This window comes from Saccopteryx leptura, chromosome 9 (genome assembly GCF_036850995.1).
Source record: "Saccopteryx leptura isolate mSacLep1 chromosome 9, mSacLep1_pri_phased_curated, whole genome shotgun sequence".
NCBI lineage: Eukaryota > Metazoa > Chordata > Mammalia > Chiroptera > Emballonuridae > Saccopteryx > Saccopteryx leptura.
The window spans coordinates 19941426-19966120 of record NC_089511.1 but is presented as its reverse complement, the minus strand read 5'-3'; the positions used below and the strand labels follow the sequence as shown (position 1 = coordinate 19966120).

The window sequence follows — 24695 nt, the reverse complement described above, 5'->3', positions numbered from 1 at the left end:
TGTCTTTCTTGAGGAAGGGAGAAATGAGACATAATTATTTTCAATATATAATACACACATTGGATTTCCTGTCATTCCAAAGCAAAGAAGTTGAGAGCTAGAAGGAATGCCCAGTATTAACATGACCATAAGCTATTACTCATCAAGTAACTTATTCAGAGTAATAAAAATACCATCTTGTGGCCCTGGCCGGTTGGCTCAGTGGTAGAGCGTCGGCCTGGTGTGCGGGGGACCCGGGTTCGATTCCCGGCCAGGGCACACAGGAGAAGCGCCCATTTGCTTCTCCACCCCCTCCCCCTCCTTCCTCTCTGTCTCTCTCTTCCCCTCCCGCAGCCAAGGCTCCATTGGAGCAAAGATGGCCCGGGCGCTGGGGATGGCTCTTTGGCCTCTGCCCCAGGCGCTAGAGTGGCTCTGGTCTCGGCAGAGCGACGCCCCCTGGTGGGCAGAGCGTCGCCCCTGGTGGGCGTGCCGGGTGGATCCCGGTCGGGCGCATGCGGGAGTCTGTTTGACTGTCTCTCCCCGTTTCCAGCTTCAGAAAAGAAAAAGAAAAAAAAAAAAAAAAAAAAAAAAACCATCTTGTGAGAACACTACATTTTGAAAGAAAGATTAGAGTCTGAGCAGTGTTATTACTTAACCCAGATCTGCTAAGAATAATAAAATTAATTGATGCTTTTCAATAAGAAGGAAGCCAAAATGCAATACTTACATATCCAGTTAAAAGGAGCCAGTCAAGTTGTTCCCTTGGTTTTGCAACGAAACAAGCAAATCAATCTTCTCAATGTTCTGATTGGTGTTTATAGAGGATGCCAGTGGAGAATTCTCTGGCATTTGCTGAGAAAGAAGTGTTGTCACAGGTGGCTGGCCCTCGTTTTGTGGTTGGCCTGGCTGACTTATGGCCATCAACTGTTCTGGCAATGTAGCTGGTCCAGAAGTTAAAAGCTGATTACAGTCTGCAGAGACATTTAAAATAGAGAAGCTACCTGATTAGTTACTTTCTGTTAAAATTCATAAGAAGATAAGTATTAGTTGCTGAAGGTAAGTCATTATTATTTTCACTTACCACAGAACTAAAAGGGAGGCACCCGACAGCCCCCCAAAAAGGTTTTCACCAAAAAGTACTGGTTGGTATTCATCTTTGGTTTGCTCTAGGCAGTATATAAATACAGTTTTGTCTAATTGTCATCTTGAATTCTATATCATTTCCCTGGTATGTAAACATTAAAGATGGGTTTCTACCTTCTTGGAAACTACTTAATTTAATTGGCTGAGATTTTCTGTCACTCTGCATTTTCCTTTCAGGTTCATAGCTCAAAGTAGCAAACATATATACATTTACATACACTACCACACTTAATCCTCCCAATAGCCTTGTCAGGTATGTAATATTACAACCACTTTAGATGTGAAAACTTAGATTCATGCCAGTCAAATAACTTGTCTAAGATCTCACAGCCTATATGTGGTATAGCTGGAACTTGAACTCAGTCCCAACCACAATCTATTTTCTTAAAACCACTGTGCTTTCTAATCATCATCTAGCCATTTAAACCATTAGCATTTAAGAAATGAGAAATTAGAAAGAAGTGTCTTACTATTTTGAATGCCAAATAAGAACATTCCTGAAGTCTGCTGAGACGAGCCAGGGGAATTCTGTAGTTGGTTCATTGTGCCTCCCGTAGTGTTGTGAAATAAAGTAGCCTGTGGCTGAGGTGAAGAGGTGGCTCCTTGGATTCCAGGCATGCTGTTCTGAGGGGAATAAAGGGGAGACTGTTGCATGTCTTGTTGGCTTATACTGGTCTGCAACGCAGACATGGATGCTGGAGAGAGGAAGAGAGTTACTTGCTGCTCTTGAGAACTGGGTGACCCCTGGACCAACTGAATCTGAGGAGAGCTATGGAACAAGGAGGTCTGTGGTGATTCGGACTGGGTAGGACCTGGGTTCTGAAGTGAAGAAACTGTGGCCTGGTTCTGAAATTGCATGGGCTGCTGCTCTTGATTCATTGGGGTCATGTTATTTTGTTGGTGAAAAATGGACTGGTTCTGTTGCTCTTGATTAGCCATTGGATTTTGACTTGGGTTGAATATCATGTTTGGTGGAGGCTGCTTTGGAGATGCCATTGTAGCCATGGTATTCTGATTGCTGAATAAAATGCTCTGCTGTTGTTGTTGCTGCTGCTGCTGCTGCTGTTGCTGCTGCTGCTGCTGTTGCTGCTCCTGGAAGATTGTCCCTTGTTGGTTTTGAGGCATTGGATTAGGAGGAAGGGAGCCCAGGGACACCTGAGGCTGAAATAAACCTTGCTGGGAGGGTTGTGGCTGCTCTTGGGAAAGCATAGAGGTCTGAATGTGTGACATTGGAGGTTGCTGTTGGAAAGCAGCTTGCTGTTCAGTGTTTGATGTTGACTGAAGTGGAGAAATTGAGTTCTGAGCTGCAAAAAATGAAATCTGTTCTTCTTGGGCTACTGAGTTAGTTTGCAGATTATTCATTGGACTCTGGGAAAGAAATATGTTGGCTGACTGTTGGTCCTGAGGAACTGAAGAGCCCTGCAGCACAGCCATGGTACTCTGAGAGTGAAACATGGGAGGCTGCATCTGTTCATTGGAGGCTGTAGAAGTCTGACTGTGGACAATAGGACTTGGACTGTGAAAAATAGAACCTTGAGTTTCCTGGGAAAGGTTCTGAGCATCAGCAATAGGATTTTGATGAAAGAGTTGAGCCTGTGAATGAGAAGGCTGCTGCAAAAAATTCCCAGACTGGAGTGACATCATCTCATTACCTTGCTGGAATAAACCATTACCTTGTGGCTGGGTACCACTATTTTGAACACTCATCATACTTTTCGTAGATGAAAAAAGGTTAACCTGAGGTTGATTGTCCCCACTATGTTGCATTTGGACCATGGTCTGAAAGACACTGTTCTGAATCTGTTTTGCTTGTGCGCCTGTTTCTTCTCCATCTCCTGAACTTGATGTCTGAAACATGGTAGTGCCAGGGGTTGCAACCTGCTGGGTGGTGGTTGTAGTAGTTTCATTTCCAGAAACTGCAGGAGGAGAAGAAAACAATTCACATTGCATCTGCATGTCCTCGTTGGTAGATAATGTACTCATCATGTGAGATGTCTGCTGGTAAACCGGAGACTGCTGAAGGTTTCCATTTGCTGGAGCGGTTGAAGGAAACAGCTCTGACTGAATCTGGGCAGCCGCCTGGCAGATACTCTGTTGCATCTCCATCACCATTGCAGCAGATGATTCCATCACCTGCTGTTGCTGTTGCTGCTGTTGTTGATTAGATAATGTATTTTCAGTCTGTGGATGAACACTTTCAGCTCTTCCAGGTATTAAATTATCTGGTCTGGTATGGACTGATGGCTCTGTTGAGGAAAACATTCCAGGGCTTACACTATTTTGAATCTGACTCACTTGTTGAAAAATGTCTGCACTAAGCTGTTCTTGAACATTTTCACTACCATCTGGAGTAGAAAATAAAACCGAAGATAACTGTTGCTGTGCCTCTAAAACTTGTTGGACCAAGTCAACATTCCCACTGCTGCCACTAGCAGTAGAGCCGGCGAAACTTCCTGCTTGCAACTGCTGAATCGTGCTCTGCAGCTGACTCACACTGCTGGCTGATGGGAAAATATTTGATGACATCTGCTGCTGTAAAGTCTGTGCTTGTTCCTGTAGTGGTGACTGCTGCTGCTGCTGTGATGCCTCAGTCAGGTGTGACAAACTCACCACAGTGCCGTCTGACTGCAACATCTCTCTAGACGGAGTGTCCCTTGTCTGGAACGGTGCAGCCTGCTGCAGCAGTGCATCACTGCTAGGCAGCTGACTGGAGGCAGAAACTGCTGGAAAGGTACCAGGCTGTGAAATGTCCTGTGTTTGGATAGTTGTTAGGGTCTCTGGGTTGTATGCCTTGGGCTGAATCTGCTGCTGCTTTTCATTTTCAGAGGGTAAGTGGGAAGATGATGATGATGCAAAAGATCCATTTCCTGTTATGTTAGAGATATTTTCTAATGTTTGTTGAGTTGATCCAACTGTCTTTGTAGTCTAAAAAAGAAAAATCCCCAAATAATATGTATTTTAAAATATTAAACGAGCTCATGAGATACTTCAAAAATTAATACTATTCAAAAAACATGCATATGCATGTTTTTCATTTCCTACTGTATATTATTATTATTTGGAAAACAGGTTTAAGACTATGATTCTCAGTGATAACATGTCTGATTGTCAAAAGAATATTTTTAAAATACATATTAAAGGCAAAGATAGTCAAACATGGAAGTAAAAGAATAGTCAGCTATTGATATGCTTAGGACAGTATGACTATTAATTCTATGGTTCATGAATTAATAGCAAGTTAAAAAAATCTCCATTCTATGATTTACTGGTAACATTATAGGGGGAAACAAGTGAAAAAGGGAAAGGAAGTTATAGGAAAAGAGTCAGAAAGAAAAGGAAATAAAAATGTTTCTAATTTTGAAAATGCTAAACCAGTACTATCTATACCCTCCATCCTATAGGTCAAGCTAACGTATTAATTCCTCCCTTGTCAAAAATGATTACTGGAAGTCACTCTGCAGGCTATTTTATTGGACTATAACAGCATTTACTCTGAAAAGCAAAATTCATTAAGTGCATCCAAAGAGAAACAAACGTGAAAGAAACAGAAAAAGTGAAAAGCATAAACAGGAGAAAAATATCAAGCCACTTAAAATATAAAAGGCAATTTTTATATTTGAGGTTAAGACATGGGACACTAATCAATGTGGCTTACCTTAAAAATAGGGGAAGGTCTTTTTTCTGCGGTTACCTCCATTGGTGTAACATCTTCACTCTTAATCATACTACTTGATATGAGTGGAGGGATCAGAGCGCTAGGAAGGATATTTACCTTATCTAAGTTACATCCAGTAGTTTTCATTGCTGCACACACACAAGAAAAAAGAAGTTCAAAATCATTAAAGTCGTCAACTATTACATTCTACAGTGTGATGACTATTAGCTCTGATGTAAATGTCTATTTTTTGTTGTTTTTTTTACAGGGACAGAGAGAGAGTCAGAGAGAGGGATAAGATAGGGACAGACAGACAGGAACAAAGAGAGATGAGAAGCATCAATTCTTCGTTGAGGCACCTTAGTTATTCATTGATTGCTTCCTCATATGGGCCTTCAGCAGACTGAGGAACTCCTTGCTCAAGCTGGCGACCTTGGGTCCAAGCTGGTGAACTTTGCTCAAACCAGATAAGCCCATGCTCAAGTTGGTGACCTTGGGGTCTTGAACCTGGGTCTTCCACATCCCAGTCCAACGCTCTATCCATTGCGCCACCGCCTGGTCAGGCTAAATGTCTATTTTTTGATGTTATGTAGCATGAGATACAAAACTGGTATATCAAAATTTGCCCTCCCTTTTTAAAGCAGCATTGGCTTGAGGACTCCTGGTATGAGCCTGAGACTGTGGGTTAAATATCAATGAGCCTAAGCAATTCTGTTATCAAGCTATACCTCCCAGGACACTTCTAAGGGGCCTTGAATTTCACTCCTCAACATAACCAAGATATACTATAGGATACAATTTGGAAATCTCCATGAGCTTAAAGCTACTCAATTACAATTCATTTTAGCATATAGCTGCCTGACAGTATAAAATCAAAACACTTTAAAGATCACAGGATTAATATCATATTTATAAAAATAAATGACGCTCTGGCCGGATAGCTCAGTTGGTTAGAGCATCATCCTGAAGCACAGAGATTGCCGGTTTGATCCCAGCACATACAGGAATAGTTCAATGTTTCTCTCTCTCTTTCTTTTCCTCTCTTGCTAAAATAATTTTTTTAAAAAGTTAAAAAAATAAAACTTTTAAATTGATAAGATAGCTGAGTACTCAATTTTATATCTTGATATTTTTATCATAATTTCAGTTGTTTTGTTACTAAAAATTAAACATAGTGTTTAAAACCATTCAATCTTCAATTCATAATCTTGTATGAAAAAGTTTACATTGAATTAGTGTTCTAAATCAGCCAATACTTTATGAAGGGAGCACCAATGAATTTAATAAAAAATATAAAAGAATAAAGTTGGAAAAGAAAGACCAAAATTTTCTGGACTATCTTTAATGATTAATTAATTATGGTATTATTTATCTAATGAACATGGCTTAAATTATTTTTGCTTAGAGGTGTTACTTTATACACCGAAGCTTACCTTATACTTTTTTTTTATAGAGACAGAGAGAGACAGAGAGAGGGATAGATAGGGACAGACAGACAGACAGGAATGAAGAGATGAGAAGCATCAATCATCAGTTTTTCGTTGTGACACCTTAGTTGTTCATTGATTGCTTTCTCATATGTGCCTTGACCGCAGGCCTTCAGTAGACCGAGTGACCCCTTGCTCAAGCCAGCGACCTTGGGTCCAAGCTGGTGAGCTTTGCTCAAACCAGGTGAGCCCGCACTCAAGCTGGCAACCTCGGGGTCTCGAACCTGGTCCTCCACATCCCAGTCGGACGCTCTATCCACTGTGCCACCACCTGGTCAGGCTTCCCTATACTTTTTAATCCTAGCTATGACTTTGGGCAAATTATTTAACCTCTCTGGAAAATTGGTTTTCTCATATGAAATGAGACTAAATTACCTACCTCATAGTGTGGAAGATTAAATAAAATAATGCCAGTAAGAGTGTGGCATATTGCCTAGCACTTATTATTATGTCCAACATACATCAGCTATGGTTATCCATAGCACAGATTTATAAATTTTCTTGTAGCTGAATCAGATAATCTTGTCAGTTTACTAACCAGTACATAATTTCTCACTAATCTGCTCTGGAAAGTGTTCATGGTCAGAAATTATAATGGCAAGCTATTAATATATTGAACACATTATGCATGTGAATGCTAAATTTTACTACTGACAGTAGAAAATAAGTCACTGTATTTGATAAAACATATTATTCCCCTTAAAAAATGTATTTTTAATTGATTTTGAAAGAGAGACAAAGAGAGGGAGAGAAAGAGAGCAACATCAATTTGTTGTTCCACTTACTTATGTATTCATTGGTTGACTCTTGTATGTGCCCTGACTGGGGATCAAACCTGCAACGTTGGTGTATTGAGACGACACTAACTGAACTACCCAGTCAGGGCCAAAAATGTAAGGCTTTTTAAGTTTTTTTTATTTTTCCAGAGTTAGAAGCAGAGAAGCAGTCAGACAGACTCCCGCATGAGGCTGACCGGGATCCACCCGGCATGCCCACCAGGGGGGTGTTGCTTTCTTGTAGCTGGAGCCATTCTAGCGCCTGAGGCAGAGGCCATGGAGCCATCCTCAGTGCCTGGGTCAACTTTGCTCCAATGGAGCCTTGGCTGTGGGAGGGGAAGAAAGAGACAGAGAGGAAGGAGAGGGGAGGGGTGGAGAAGCAGATGGGCACTTCTACTGTGTGCTCTGGCTGGGAATCAAACCTGGGACTTCCAAACGCCGGGCCAACGCTCAACTGCTGAGCCAACCAGCCAGGGCCAAAATGTAAGTATTTTTAATTTTATAATTTAATTTGATTTAACTCATGAATTTCATGTTCGAAAATTAATGTAAAAGCTAGAATTATAGGACTAAATCAATGGCCATTATGTAATTGGCACGAAAGTATCATTGAGTATCATAGTTGATTAGAAATCTGCTAAGAAAAGAAATCTACTACATTATAACATCCTGATCTTCATTGCCTCCTGGGATTGGCAGAGGAGTAAGATAAAGATGTCAGAAGAAAGAACCTAAAGCAACTTTTTCAAATGCTGATAATTCATAATTTGTTCTCTTCAGTCTTAATGTCAAGTACTAATCATATCAGAAGCAAAAAGCTTTATAGACTATTTTTGATGTATATTATTGTGCTTTATATATAGTTTTAAGATTTTTAATATTAGAGAATGGAAAACAAAACAAAAACTCCTTCACTCCAACATGTTAAAAAAAGTTTATACAGGGAATGAAGGGAAATATCAAGTTGGGATACAAGTCTCTGCATTCAGTAAAGCTAAACAAATGTTTACTTTACAGTATGGAAGACACCCAGTTAAGTGTTCCAAATATTAAGAGAAAACAAAACAGTAAAATTTGTTAGAGAAAAATACAGGATCACCCATTCATAATTTTTTAGAAGAATCAAATTGGTACCTTTCATGGCCTCTTCAAAAGAGCAAGGTCTTGCTGGACTAGATATTTCTTTCTTCACATTAACATTCAAAGTACCAGCTGCTGCTATTAAAAAAAAAAGTATTTAAACTTTTTCATCTTAGCAAAATGTGTATTTTTAAATTTCTTAATTTGAGTAGTAGATTTTTTCATGCTTGCTGACCCCCGGGAGTAATTTTTTTTTTCAAAAATGAAATTAGTTCCAGTTACAGTATTTTTTCTTTGTTTTTATTTTTTGTGACAGAGAGACGGAGAGAGGGGCAGGTAGGGACAGACAGGAAGGGAGAGAGATGAGAAGCATCAATTCTTTGTTGTGGCACCTTAGTTGTTCATTGATTGCTTTCTAATATGTGCCTTGACCTGGGGGGAGGGGGCTACAGCAGAGTGAGTGACCCCTTGCTCAAGCCAGCAACCTTGGGCTCAAGCTGGTGAGCCTTGCTCAAACCAGATGAGCCTGCACACAAGCTGATGACCTCTGGGTTTTGAACCTGGGTCCTCCGTGTCCCAGTCCGATGCTCTATCCACTGCGCCACCGCCTGGTCAGGCCCAGTTACAGTTTTATTAACTTAAAATCATGTTTGTTTGATAACCAATTTATGAAAACAAGAAGATCATACATTTTCCTGTTTTTAATGTTGCCTTACACATTTAAAAAATAAATTGACTGTACTCTGGATAGTCAGGAGGCACAAGGATGTACATGAATGTTTGTACTACTCGAAGGGTTAATGGATCTGTTTTCTCACAAAAAAATATCATTAAATTATTTGTTTAGCAGGAATTCTAAGTTGGGTTGAGTTTTTGTAATTACCAGTCTATGCTCTAAAATTCACCAATCTCTAATTGGGCAGAAGCATATGCTTATTTATCAAAACAAAAACAACAGCAACTTAAAACAATCCTTCTTCTTGTGGAGATTACAGGAGGGAGATGGGTACAGGAGGTGAAAGAGGGTAGAGGGGGAACAGATGGTGAAGACTTGGCTTGGGGAGATGAACATACAATGCAATATACAGATACATTTCCACTTTTTAAAATATTTTATTTTTTTAAGACTTTATCCATTTTAGAGGAGAAAGAGAGAAAAAGAAGGGGGGGAGGAGCAGGAAGCATCAACTCTCATATATGTCTTGAGCAACTCCAGGGTTTCAAACTGGCTACCTCAGCATTCCAGGTCAACACTTTATCCACTGCACCACCATAGGTCAGGCCATTTCTACTTTTAAAAAAATTGTTATTTATCAATTTTAGCAAGAGAAAGAGAGAGACAGAAACATAGATCTGTTCCTGTATGTGTCCTGACCAGGGATAGAGCCAGCAACCTCTGCACTTTGGGACAATGCTCTAACCCAGTGGTCCCCAACCTCTTTTGGGCCATGGACTGGTTTAATGTCAGAAAATATTTTCATGGACCGGCCTTTAGGGTGGGAAGGATAAATGTATCACGTGACTGAGACAAGCATCAAGAGTGAGTCTTAGACGGATGTAACAGAGGGAATCTGGTCATTTTTTTAAAATAAAATATCGTTCAGACTTAAATATAAATAAAACGGAAATAATGTAAGTTATTTATTCTTTCTCTGCGGACCGGTACCAAATGGCCTATGGACCGGTACGGGTCCATGGCCCAGGGGTTGGAGACCACTGCTATAACCAACCGAGCTATTCAGTGAGGGTGATAAATTTCTACTTTTATATGAGGTTTTAGTCATTTTACTTTAGAGCAACAGAAAAATTGGGTTTTATATCCCACATTTCTTAAAAGAAATCACTGCTGGAGAGTCACTGCAAAAAATACCTAATATGATTTCTGTGTCTTAATAGGTTAAAGAAAAAAATAAAATAAAGGTGCTCTAATGATTAAGCTAAGCTTCAATGACTGGCAATGAAACAAAGATTTTATGACTGCAAAGTATCTAAATGCCTGAGAGTAGGCACATGCGATGTATTTTTGGCAGTAAAGAGCCAGAGGACTTGCCTGACCAGGCAGTGGCACAGTGGATAGTGTGTCAGAGTGGGACACTAGAGGACCCAGGTTTGAAACCCCGAGGTCGCCGGCTTGAGTGTGGGCTCATTCGATTTGAGCATGGGCTCACCAGCTTGAGCATAGGGTTGCTGGCTTGAACATGGGATTATAGACATGACCCAAAGGTTCCTGACTTGAAGCCCAAGGTCGCTGGCTTGAGCAAGGGGTCACTCGCTCTGCTGTAGCCACCTGGTCAAGGCACATATGAGAAAGCAATCAATGAACAACTAAGGTGCTGCAACAAAGATTTGATCCTTCTCATCTCTCTCCTTTCCTGTCTGTCCCTCTCTCTTTCACACACACACACAAAAAGAGCTGTAGAGGGGCTTGTGACTGCCAGACTGTACAGACTCAGTTTATGTTCACCTGAGCCCTTGCCCCAATTCTACTTTTAGATCATATACCTGTGATTCCAAAATTCTCTGCACAACTACTCTATGTGTGCAGTCTAGACTTACAGCATGGACAGAGCTTGGAAGCACTGGTCGGTGTATCAAGGCCCTCCAGGTATACGATAGAGCCCAGAGTGGGAAGAGGAGCAGGGCAGGAGAGGGGCCCTCTTTTCTCATGCTGCCATGCTCCAGGCTGGAACTCTAAACAGTCTGGAGATCTAAATTCATATCTGGTCTCCCAGGCTGTTATGAAGTTATCTTTATCAAATTAAGAGGACAGGATATATTTTATTTAATGATTTGTTAGTTTTATGTATAACTTTTAAATATTTAGACAAATGGTATAAAGGTTGCCATTTCTACTCTGACTTGCAAATATTAGGGTGGTCCTAGTTTAAGCTGTTACCAATGTTCATCATTGAATATTTAAATGCTTAACTAGATGAATCACAATAACAACTAGTTTATCATCATAATGAGACAGTACAAATTTCTATAACCAAGTTTTCTTAAAATTAATTATATTCTCTCTCTCATGTACAACTGAAAATGAAATACAAAAAAGTGACAGCATGGGAAGGTAGAAATTGAATATTAGATCTCAATATAAAGTCTGCATGCTATATATTTATTCAATTAAGAGCTTCTGAGAGTGAATGCTATCTATGATAAATAAAATATGAGGGAGGAACACAACAGAATAAACACATATTAATAAAAGCCTAAACGTGATCAAATCTAGCCAATTAGTATAGGCTTTAAAGCAAAAGACTTATAAGCTGTTTTACTTAGCAATTTATCAAAGGAAATTTTCTAATAGTTAACATATCACTAAGAAATAAGGATTTTTAGTGCTGATGCTAAGCACCTCCAAGTACTGAAGTTCTTTACAATTAATAAACCAAATAGCAACAAAACCTCAGATTTTCAGGATAGCAGAAACTTTAAAGCTATTCCCTGACATACACATACACTTACTTCCCTGCTCCCGTCCTACACAAAACAGAAACTCCTTAGGAAAAAAGTTTTTTTGTGGTTAATTATGCCATCTTTCTCCCCTCACAAGCAAGCTCCTCCTTGTACAAAATATTCAATGTCAGTATTTAGTAGCTAGCAGTTATTAAATACTTTAACTACCATTAGTTTTATTTATTTTATTTTTTGTATTTTTTCTGAAGTTGGAAACGGGGAGGCAGTCAGACTCCCGCATGCACCCGACCAGGATCCACCCGGCATGCCCACTAGGGGGCGATGCTCTGCCCATCTGGGGCGTCGCTCTGTTGCAACCAGAGCCATTCTAGCGCCTGAGGCAGAGGCCACAGAGCCATCCTCAGCGCCTGGGCCAACTTTGCTCCAATGGAGCCTTGGCTGCGGGAGGGGAAGAGAGAGACAGAAAGGAAGGAGAGGGGGAGGGGTGGAGAAGCAGATGGGCGCTTCTCCTGTGTGCCCTGGCCAGGAATCGAACCCGGGACTCCTGCACGGGCCGACGCTCTACCACTGAGTCAACTGGCCAGGGCCACTACCATTAGTTTTAAATCAAACTTTCTTGGATTTTTGAGGCCTTCCTAGAGAGAAAACAATAAAATATTTGGTCTTTGAATATAAGCCACTTTTCTTGGCCTTATTTTTGTGGAAGCCAGTAAATTATTTCTAAACTTGTCCTTTTCTGTCTGAAATGTCTAGCTATGATCTTTTATTGTGAGACAAATAATTAGAGGATTTCATTAGTTCTGTACTGTGCATAATTTTGTAGCAACATAAAAGAACCAATGTTGTGAAATTCAGACATGATTTAAAAGAAAAAGAAACGGAAACATTAAGGGATAGAAAGGAATTTATCAAGACTAGTTATAACTGTCCTGACTACTGTTTCCATTCCTTTCTGTTGCCAGAGTATTCTTTCCCTGACACCTTTTTTTACCTTGTACCTCACTGAATTCTGAACTATTTGGAAATAGCAGATACAGAATCAATAAATTTACAGATACAGAACTGCTAATCCTGAAAATACCTGAACCTGAAATGAACTGCACCGATGGTAAGCCAGGCGGAAATCAAGTCTAGGTCAATGCAACATGTGAAAAGCTTCCATTTCCAAAATGTTCTCCCTACTTCTGCCAGGAAAAGGCTTCTCTTCTTCAGGCAACTAAACGAATTCAGGCAAACAGCTCATACTTCTTACCCAGAAGATCTAAAGATCTTCTAAACTTTTAACATTTCTGTTGCTCTTATTGCTCTGGTTTCTAAAGCATCTATTTTGCCTAATTTATTAAAATATTTCTTCACCAACAGTCTTTGATATTTTTAATTACACAGATTAGAAAATGTTACAGGCATAGGACTGTATTTGTGATTTTTGTCTCTCACCTCTCCTAAAATGCATCCTGCAAGCCAGCTAGACTATTAGCAGTTTCCCAAAGTTGTCACTTTCACTTTTCTTCACATTAGAGGTGCTCAATGAATGGAAATTCTTACTAAAGAGTAACCTGTATGATAACTCTGGAGAGTCTGATTTCGGAGCATTCCTAGCTTTTCTTTTATTATTTGAGCATAGAACTTTTCTTTTTAGTTGGCTGGTCTTCTTCATTTCTTTACAAAGTATTAGAAACTAATTCATTTTAGTTCAGAATTTTTTATTTTGACATACCTGGGTCTGGAGTGTAAGTGAATGGCTGAACATCATGAGATCTTCCAGCATTGGTCACTACATATATTCCCACTGATACTGGCCTAGTTATATGTTGGTCATGATATGGGGGAACTTTCACAATGAGATGATTCTAGTTGAAAGAAAATTACAAGAGTCAGAAAAGAAGCAATAATTAAATCAAAATTTTGAAATAAAAATATTTAAGTACATTTCCTATTAGTTATAAAGTTTAAAAATATGACTAGAAAAATGTATTTTAAAGTTCAGGTTCACAGGCATCAGGATATTAATTTTAAAACTTCTTTTTAAGATAAAATCCAAGTATTTTACCATGGCTTACAAGGTTCCTGCTCTGACAACTTTATCTCACTCCCATTCTCCCCAGATTATTTATACCCTAGCCTTGATGACCGATGAATGTCTCAATCCATTCTTTTAGCACACTGAATTCCTCTTTATCCAGAGCCTTTATAACCTGCTGCTCTCTCCCACTGGAAGAGTCTTCCTTTACCTCTTCAAATGGCTAGTTCCTTACCCATTCTCAGGTCTTATTCAAATGTTATCTCCTCTAAGAAGCCTCTCTGTCCTTCTAAAAGTAGCATTCCTCCCCATTCTCATCACATAATCTTGTTTTTATTTCTACAACAGCACTTATCACCACCTGAAATTACTATGACTATTTGCTTATTTTTTGTCTCTCTCCAACCTTAAGAATATAAGTTCAATAGGAAACTGGGATGTTTTGTTCCTCACTCTATCTATCCTGTTAAGAACCTAACAAAAATACACATAAATATATTTGTTGAATAAAAGAATGAATCAATTTTGAGGGGAAAAAATGTGCCCACCAAGCACATGTTCTGTACAATGTTAATTGAGATGTACGTACTTTACAAGGCAGTTCACTACTTCCTAATCACTTAATTCTCATTTAGCCAAACTGGGTTCAGTTTACCCAAACCAGCACTTATTTAAGGGTACTACATCTTCTTGGAAGATACTGTGAACCACATCAGACTCATTCTCTTCTTCCCTGGTACACTATAGTAATGGGAAGGACCATCAGGGGATGGTAATTATGTTTTTTTGTCTGAGGATATGACACGCAGGAGGCCAATGATGACAATTGAGGGTAAAATGAATTTGATGACATTTTTTACTTAGACTATAGTTAGCTGACTCAGTTGAATAGAACATGTGACAAACAAGGCCAAGGTCAAGGTTTTAATCTCTGAGCACTTAATTTGTATCTAAGATTTTTCTTAAAACACAAAGGAATAAAAATAATACACAAAGGAATTATAAACTTTTTGATAAATTGGATATTGATTCTCAATTTCTTTACTTCTTCTATCTCTGTTTGCTTTCATGTGCTCTTTTCTATTCCTATCAGCATTTTATGCTAAATTTTAGGCTTTGAGTATTTTACACATCAGTATGTTCCTGCTCCTCTGTTCTCTGTGATCTACATCTAAACATACTACTGTTCTGTATATCTTCTATCTGATTTATATATAAATTTGTCCTTTACTTCTGCTAGTCTTAACATCTGAATTTGCTTCTATTTGATCTACATACTAATTCTTAAGTCAGTTTTTTATTCTTGCTTAAAGCTCTTTTTCTTCGTTATCTAAGAAACAATACCTAGCGAAGGCCTACAAATAAACTCTTTTAATGTAACAAATCGTGCTTCTAAATGCAAAAAGGTAACTAACAAACATAAAACAACCGGCACATAGCAGGTAATAAATAAATTTTCCTTTTATTTGACCAATAGTAGGTTAAGGTAATTCAAATCCCTAGAGCAAGTAAGTATTAGGAAAGAAATGTTTCATTAATTAGCAATACCAATTTGCTAGGGCTCTTAAACTTTTAAAAATAGAGGGAACTGTATCACTCCTAGCATTAGTTGAATAGTTCAATTTCAGTTAAAAAAAACTCAAGAAAGAAACTTTACATAATTTATATCTATCCCACATAAAAAACAATCTGTTGATTCAGGGAAATTCAAGACAAAACTCAATTTCTCAGCAAATAAACAATCAAAATATAAAAAGACGTATACCTGATGAAATAATTCCATGTCGATTTCAGCTTCTGACTTCCAAGAGTTTTCATCTGATTGAAATAAAAACAGTGACTTATTAAAATTCTGAAAGGTTTTTACTTTGTTGCTATGATTATTATCTTTATAACAGAGCGAAACATGCAATAATCTCTGTACCAGTATTGTGTCTACTTACCAGAAACATTTTCTTGGAAAATCACTTTAGTTCCTTTCAGAAAGTTCTTGCCAATTAAAAATACTTCTTCCTCTCCTTTCACTGAACAGCTATGCAAGCTTTTCTTCAAGATTTCTGGCACTCCTGCCGGCTGAGCTGTGGGAATACATAAGCATCCTCTAAAAAGAACTACCAACCAACACTTCTTATCTAAAACCAAACCTCAATTATCTAGTTCTGTAAGTTGTCTTTGTTGACCTGTAAATTTGACGTCCTTAATTTTACAACTTAACTTTTACCCCAACAGAGAACAGAATAAACAGAAAAGTCCATATTAATTTTAATAACACTTGTAAGATTTTATAGAAATGGATTGATATCTAAAATGAGGTTTTACTTTATGTCATCTTTTTTTTTCTCATAACAGGAATAAAAAAGGTTTTAAAATATAAACTTGGTCAGCCTCGCCTGTGGTGGCGCAGTGGACAGAGTGCCGACCTGGAATGCTGAAGTCACCAGTTTGAAACCTGGGCTTGCCTGGTCAAGGCATTTATGACAAGCAACCAATGAACAGTTAGAGTGAAGCAACTACTTCTCCACCACCCTATCCCCTCCCACTCTTCTCTTTGAAAAAAATCAATAAAATCTTAAAAAAAAATACACCTGACCAGGCAGTGACGCAGTGGATAGAACATTGGCCTGGAACGATAAGGACCCAGGTTCAAAATCCTGAGGTAGCCAGCTTGAGCATGGGCTCAGAACATAGATTTGACCCACAGATGCTGGCTTGAAGCCCAAGGTCGCTGGCTTGAGCAAGGGGTCTCTGGCTTGGCTGGAGCCCCCTGGTCAAGGCACATATGAGAAAGCAATCAATGAACAACTAAGATGCTGCAACTACAAATTGATGCTTCACCTCTCTCTCCCTTCCTGTCTGTCTCTCCATCTCTCTCTCTCTCAAAGAAAAAAAAAAAGAACTCAGTCATGTTTGTCTTAATTGTATTTTTTACAACTTCAATTTTAAAACATGCTTGTAATATAATATACAAATGATGTATTATATGTAGAACTATACACCTGAAACCAGTATATTTTTATTAACCAATGTCACCCCAATAAATTCTATAAAAAATTAAAAAGAAATAAAAATAAAAACAGACTTGTCTCAGAATCCTAATCTTAAAATATCAGCTATGCTATGCCATTACAATACTTCTGAGGCAATGAGTGCCTCTGGACGGTACTGGGGCTCCTTTAAGGACCTAGACTCGGGAGTCAGAAGAGGATCCATACTAAAAGAGTGCCTGATCAGACTGCATCCAATTCAGAATAATTCTACCAGGAAATTTCCCTGAACTGAGATACCCTGAAGTTAAATAGGTAAATGCACTTGATTTTCTATTACAAACTAACAAACAAAGAGGTTGACAAACACTGAAGAGACAGATCTAATGAACAAATTGCAATAAGCTTACCAACCTTCTTATGCCAAAATTTCCTTAAGAAAATTTAGTAGGTATTGCCTGACCAGGCAGTGGCACAGTGGATAGAGCATCGGACTGGGATGTGGAGGACCCAGGTTCAAGACCCTAAGGTCGCCAGCTTGAGCGCAAGCTCATCTGGTTTGAGCAAGGCTCATCAGCTTGAGCCCAAGGACGCTGGCTCAAGCACAGGGTCACTCGGTCTGCTGTAGCCCCCCCCCCCCCCCATCAAGGCACATGAGAAATCAATCAATGAACAACTAAGGAACTGTAATGAAGAATTGATGTTTCTCATCTCTCTTCTCTTCCTGTCTGTCTGTCCCTATCTCTGATTCTCTCTGTCTCTGCCACAAAAAAAAAAGGAAAAAAAAAAATTTAGTAGGTATTGCTTAGCAAATCAGGTTTCGAAGTCAAGGAAATCAGGGAAATACTGGGTTAAGTACAGCTAAATGAACAAAAATATTTCTCTAAGAATTTCATATTCTGATGTTCATTAAATATCCAGGAAGTAGGTATAGTATACAGTGTCCTCAACATATGTGACTCCAGCAACATTCTTCCTTCTTGACACCTAAGGACTAGTTTTCTACCAGAATACTTTTTGAAATACTGGCATATGTAAGTAAATACCTTTTAACTTCTCAAATATCTGTTCCCCTTAAGGTTAAAGCACTTTGACATAGCCAGTTACATGATTTTCAATTAAATTTATTAGAGTTAAAGAATAGTGGTTAAAGAAATTAAACCATTTGTTGTTTTAGTAAACCCTTACTACAAGGGTAAATTTATATATGGATTGTATAACATATCAACTTCTATTTTATTTAAAAAATTAGGCCCTGGCCAGTGGCTCAGTGCATAGGGCAATGGCTAGTGTATGGACATCCAGGTTCAATTCTCAGTCAGGGCACATAGGAGAAGCAACCATTTGCTTCTCTCCCCTTCCCGCTCCACCTTCTCTCCCTCTTTACCTTCCACAGCCAGTGGCTCGATCTTTCTGAGCATGGCCCAGGCCCTGAGGATAGGCTGGTTGGTCTGAGCACATCCACCTCAGGCACTAAAAATAGCTCGGTACTCAAGTATCGACCCTAGACAGGGTTGCCGGGTGGATCCCAGTCGGGGTGCAAGCAGGAGTTTGCCTCACTATCTTCCCTCCTCTCATCTAAAAAAAAATTTATTTATTTTTATATTGATTTTAGAGAGAAAGAGGAAGAAGAAAGAGACAGAAAGAGACACACTGATTTGTTATTCCACTTATGTGTTCTGACCAGGGAATTGAACCCACAACCTTATTATATGCGGATGATGCTCTAACCAAGTGATTTACCCAGCTAGGGCACTCATCAATTTCTAAATTAATGAGACATTAATTTAGTTTAAGTGTTTTCTTCTTACTTACATATTTAATAATTAATTTTATCTTTATAAGAATATAATGTGGGAAGGTTTTACTGTGAAAATATTTACTGCCCCTCTTGCTGAAGTGGAAAGGCTGTAATTCTTGCTCCATTCACATCAGGATTAACCACATGACTCGTCTGAATAACGAAATGTGAATTGAAGTAATGTGCCCATTCCAAACAAAAATTTTAAGAGTTTCACATGGTTCAACCATCTACTTTTCCTCCACTACAAAAACAGCAATATCCCAGATAAGGGCAGCTTCTTCAGCCTAGATCCCAAAGTGAACAGAGTGGACCTGCTTTCAGAATGCAGCAAATGTTATTATAAAGTGAGGGAGAAGTAAAACTGTTGTTTTAAACCACTGAGATTTTTTTGGTTGCTTGTTACTACAGTATCATTTAGCTTCACTTATTGATACAAACAAGTAAGTAGCTGATCTGTATTAAATATTTAAGTGGCAAATAACATTTTCAGCAATGTCTGAGAGTTTAAAGAAATTGTGAATATATATATACATAGGCATTGTCAAGAACCTACAGGGTTAATGTATGAATAGAATGGAAACAGTCATTAGTCAGACAATAGCAATTACATAACCTTTCTAAACGAAAAAATTAACTAATTTTTAACTTTTTAGAATAACACTGGAACTAAATATCTGTTTTTAAGGAACACTCAAAATATGGTAAATCTTTTTTTTTACTAGCAAACAATAAGAGGTGTAAAATTATATGAATATACTATATTAACAAAATGAATGGAAAGTCTATAACCTTTCCCCCATTTTCAAATATTATGTGGAAATTCCACTTCACTGATGATTATCAAAAACTTTTTTCCTATCTCATATTTTCCTTTTCTGTATTAAAGACCTAAGAGAGCAAAATAAGGCCCCTCTGAAGAGACAATGTACATTTATCTCCTATATATTAATATTTACATTATACAAAGAACTAGTCTATTACTACTCAAAACAATTCAGCTTTAAACTTTTGCCCTTAAAAGATCTTTTCTATTAAAAAAATTAATGGTTATCTAACAGGACAGAATTCATATTAAACAGGACTAAAATCAATATTATTTCAGTATTCACCGTTTAGTTTTATCTTTAAGTAATTAGTAAGCTGACTCTTGAAAGTGATCACACTACTTAAAAAGTTACAACACAAAGACATTAGCCACCTTTCTGGTATTATAAAAACAGTGCTAGTTTGTAGGTGTTTTCAAATTGTGGTCTCCAAAACAAAGCTGAAAATATTAACAAATATTTGTACACTGAAAAACAAAGCAAATATTAAACCTGTCAAAAGAATTAGTAAAGCTTTTTAATGTTTGTGAAGAGAAGAAAAGTTTACTCAATGCATTTTTTCCTTCAAGTTGTGAGACACAAAAGAAGTAGAAACATGAAATTCAGTCATATTTACTGCAATAAGCATTAAAAGATAAAATCTAAAAAAATAAAAAGATAAAATTTAATATTCATCATTGAAGAAAGCTATGGTTAATTTTGCTGTATTAAAAAACTACTACAGGGCCCTGGCTGGTTTGCTCAGTGGTAGAGTGTCAGCCCAGCATGTGGATATCCCGGGTTCGATCCCTGGCCAGGGCACACAGGAGAAGTGCCCATCTGCTTCTCCACCCTTCCCCCTTCTCCTTTCTCTCTGTCTCTCTCTTCCCTTCCCGCAGCCTAGGCTCCATAGGAGTAAAGTTGTCCCAGACGCTGAGAACGGCTCCATGGCCTCAGCCTCAGGTGCTAGAATGGCTCCAGTTGCAATGGACCAATGCCTAGATGGGCAGAGCATCGCCCCCTGGTGGGCATGCTGGGTGGATCCTGATCAGGTGCATGCAGGAGTCTTTCTGTTTGCCTCCTCGCTTCTCAATTCAGAAAAATACAAAATAAAAAACAACAACAAAAAACAAACTACTACAGTCTTCAAGCAATGGAAACAAAAAGAAATAAACAAATGGGACTACATCAACCTAAAAAGTTTCTGCACAGCAAAGTAAATCATCAAGAAAATGAAAAGACAACCTACTAAATAGAAGAAGAATATTTGCCAATGATATATCTAATAAGTTAATATCCAAAGTTTATATAGAATTCATACAAGTCAACATAAAAAAACAACAATCCAATTAAAAAGTGGGCAGAGGAGGCCCTGGCCGGTTGGCTCAGCAGTACAGCGTCGGCTCAGCGTGTGGAAAGTACTGGGTTCAATTTCCAGTCAGGACACATAGGAGATGTGCCCATCTGCTTCTCCATCCTTTCCCCCTCCTTCCTCTCTCTCTCTTCCCCTCCCTCAGCCGAGGCTCCATTGGAGCAAAGTTGGTCTGGGCGCTAAGGATGGCTCCATGCCCTCCACCTTAGGCGCTAGAATGGCTCCAGCTGCAACAGAGCAACACCCAGATGGGCAGAGCATCACCCCCTGTTGGGCATGCCGGGTGGCCCGGTCGGACGTATGCGGGAGTCTGTCCGACTGCCTCTCCACTTCTAGCTTTGGAGAAATAAAAGAATAAAATAAAATAAAAAATAAAGAAAAGTGGGCAGAGGATCTGAACAGACACTTCTCCAAAGAAGACATACAGATGGCCAATACACATATGAAAAGATACTCAATGTCACTAATCATTAGAGAAATGCAAATTAAAACTACAATAAGATATCACATCACACCTGTCAGAATGGCTATCATCAATAAATCAAGAAATAACAAGTGCTGGTGAGAATATGGAGAAAAGGGAAGCCTCATGCACTGTTGGTGGGAATGCAGATTGGTGCAGCCACTATGGAAAACAGTATGAAGATTCCTTGAAAAAATTAAAAGTGAAACAACCTTATGATTCAGCAATTCTACTTCTTGGTATATATAAAAAGAAACTCAAAACACTAATTAAAAGAACATATGGCCTGACCAGGCAGTGGCGCAGTGTATAGAGCATTGGACTGGGATGCTGAGGACCCAGGTTCGAGACCCCGAGGTCGCCAGCTTGAGCGCGGGCTCATCTGGTTTGAGCAAAAGCTCACTAGCTTGGACCCAAGGTCACTGGCTCGAGCAAGGGGTTACTTGGTCTGCTGAAGGCCCATGGTCAAGGCACATATGAAAAAGCAATCAATGAATTAAGGTGTTGCAATGAAAAACTGTCTGTCTGTCCCTATCTATCCCTTTCTCTGACTCTGTCTCTGTAAAAAAAAAAGAAAAAAAGAAAAAGAACATATGCAATGCTATGTTCACTGCAGCATTATTTACAATAACCAAGGTATAGAAGCAACCAAAGTGCACATCAATAGATAAGTAGATAAAAAAGTGGTGGGGCCCAAACTGGTGGCTCAGTGGATAGAGCATCAGTCTGGCCTATGGACATCCCAGGTTCGATTCCCAATCAGGGCACACAAGAGAAGCAACAATCTGCTTCTATCCTCCACTCTCTCCCCCTCCTGCAGCCAGTGGCTCGATTTGTTCAAGCATGGCCCCAGGCACTAAGGAGAGCTCGGTTGGTCCGAGCATGGCAGCCTCAGGTGCTAAAAATTGCTCAGTACTTGCATTGGCCCAGACAAGGTTTCCAGGTGGATCCTGGTTGGGACACATGTGGGAGTCTGCCTATCTCCCCACCTCTAACCTAAAAAAAAAAAAAAGTGGCGATACACATACACACACTTACTCAGCCATAAAAAAGTCCATCAGAGAAAGACAAATACCATGCGATTTTACTCACATGTGAAATCTAAACAACAAAATAAATGAACAAACAAAATTGAAACTGACTTATAGATGCAAAGAACAAACTGATGACTGCCAAAAGGGAGGGAGTTTAGGAAGCTGGGTGAAAAAGGTGAAGGGATTAAGAGGTACAAATTTGTAGTTACAAAATAATTATAGGCATGTAAAGTATAACGTGGGGAATATAGTCAATAATATTGTAATAACTATGTATGGTGCCAAGAGGCTATTGGCAATATCAGAAGTAGCACTATGTAAATTGTATGACTGTCTCTGACCTGACCACTGCGCTGCATACCTGAAACTAATAAAAAAAATGATACTGAACATAAACTGTAACAAAAAATTACTACAGGAGGGTGAGTACCAAAAATGTATAAAAGTATAAAGATTTTTTTTTTTTAACAGAGGCAGAGTCATAGAGAGGGATAGATAGGGACAAACAGGAAGGGAGAGAGATGAGAAGCATCAATTCTTTGTTGTGGCACCTTAGTTGTTCATTGATTGCTTTCTCATATGTGCCTTGATGGGGGGGGGGTGCTAAAGCAGACCGAGTGACCCCTTGTTCAAGCCAGCGACCTTGGGCTCAAGCTGGTGACCTCGGGGTTTTGAACCTGGGTCCTCCACATCCCAGTCCGATGCTCTACCCACTGCACAATTCCCTGGTCAGGCTGAAGATTCATATTCTTAATTTGATATAGTATAGTAAATAATACAAACAATTATCAAAACAAAATACATACATAACTTTATTGTCTGGAGAAACCTAAAGATGTCAAGAACATAAATAGGGATGATTCTTCCATCCTCTTTAAAATAAACAAAAAAGACAGACAATGACCACTATTAAACCAACAAGCAGAAGCAGAAGGTCACAAGGCACAACGTATATTCTGGCATTAGGCCATTTTTCCATTGAGTGTCTCTAGATGAACTATCAAGTATCTGTTTCCTCCCCTCCCTTCCACCTCTATCACCTTTTGGCCCCTCTTTCTTTTCTACCTCCCTCTCATCTTCCTGTTTCCTTCTACCTCCCATTCCAATTCTAACCTTTCCTACTAACCTATTTCCTTTTCACTGCTCATTCTACTACAACTGCTCAAACTGGCCAAAATGGTTATATTTATGGAAATAAACACAAATCAGAAACCTATAATGGAACAGACATTTAAAAAATTTTTCTTGAAATAAAAGTATTTTGGGGGATTCTTTGTTTCACTATGTATTATATACAGTGTGTCTGTAAAGTCATGGTGCATTTTTGACCGGTCACAGGAAAGCAACAAAAGACGATAGAAATGTGAAATCTGCACCAAATAAAAAGAAAAGTCTCCCAGTTTCATACCTATTCAGTGCAGTTCGATGTGGGCTCATGCATAGATTTTTTAGGGCTCCTTAGGTAGCTATCCCGTATAGCCTCTACAGACTCATCACTGACTGATGAGTCTACCAGAACGGGGTTTCTCCACCAAACTGCCGGTTTCCTTCAACTGCTTATCCTGAGTGATGTTATTCCTATGTGGTGGCGCTTCATTATAAATGCGCCAATATTCACGTTGCACTTTGGTCACGGATTCGAATTTAGCGAGCCACAGAACACACTGAACTTTCCTCTGTATCATCCACATCTTGACTGGCATGGCCGTGGGCTGCTCCGCTATATACAGTGTTACGTCATCATCTGCGCATGCGCACATGCTGCCACATCATCCTACAGAAACTGGGAAGGTTCTCCTTTTATTTCACATTTCTATCATCTTTTGTTGCTTTCCTATGACTGGTCAAAAGTGCACCATGACTTTACGAACACACTGTATGTATATGTTTCCCTTTTCTCTTCCCTCACATACTCCACTCCAAAGCCTAAGTTCAAACCTCAGACTCCCTAAAGTGGTCAAGATCAAAATCAAATTCCTTTTTTTTTCCTATTGAGAGAGAAGCATCAACTTGTTGTTTCACTTACTTGTTCCATTTAGTTGTGTACTCATTGATTGCTTCTTGTATGTGCTCTGACTGGTGGTTGATGCTTTATCCACTGAGCCATTCAACGAGGGCCAAATTCCAATTCTTTAGCCCAACACACAAGTCTCTTTATGAAAGAGCTCCTGCCTGGCTCTACTAGACTCAAATCTTACCACCTGTTCACTGATATCTTTTTGTTCCAATCACATCAAACTCTTTTTAATTCCCTTAAAAGAGACATATTCTTTCATTGAGTATATTTATACACTGTTTCTTCTACCCAGAATGGCCTTCATCTAAACCCCACCCTGCTGGGGTAACCTCTATTTATCTGTTAGGACATAGGACAAATCTTACCACCTCCAAGCAGTCAGAATTAAATGTTCTTCTTTTCTACATCTCCATTGTACCTTAGCCATGCCTTACTACCATTTTATAATATAGTAGGGAGTTTGTTTTTACCCTAGCCTGCTAGACTTGTATGCTCTGTAAGCTTTCATGTCTTTTCTTTCAGAGTTGGGCACCTTGTAACCATCCATTAAGTTAACTATGAAGCTTTCCCAAAAGATTCTTAAGACCTACTTTTGGAGATTAAGTGGCATGTCCTTTTTTTTTTTTTAATGCTGTAAGAGGGTCTTTAAAATATAACC

General features: G+C 39.0%; 1 protein-coding gene across 6 annotated transcripts in view; it reads right to left on the bottom strand.

The window, feature by feature from the left end:
* The window catches only part of NFAT5 (nuclear factor of activated T cells 5), a 118199-nt gene that overhangs the window by 4831 nt on the left and 88673 nt on the right, over positions 1-24695 (bottom strand). For 4 of the 6 annotated variants that reach the window (XM_066348121.1, XM_066348123.1, XM_066348125.1 and 1 more), the window contains 7 exons: positions 15504-15638; positions 15326-15378; positions 13258-13390; positions 8175-8258; positions 4778-4926; positions 1593-4047; positions 707-950 (listed from right to left, as the gene is read on the bottom strand). In XM_066348121.1, coding sequence (XP_066204218.1) covers positions 715-950; positions 1593-4047; positions 4778-4926; positions 8175-8258; positions 13258-13390; positions 15326-15378; positions 15504-15638 — 3245 coding nt within the window. In that variant the 3' untranslated portion in view covers positions 707-714. The remainder of the gene's footprint in view (positions 1-706; positions 951-1592; positions 4048-4777; positions 4927-8174; positions 8259-13257; positions 13391-15325; positions 15379-15503; positions 15639-24695) is intronic. The other 2 variants (XM_066348122.1, XM_066348124.1) reach the window with 1 other exon arrangement.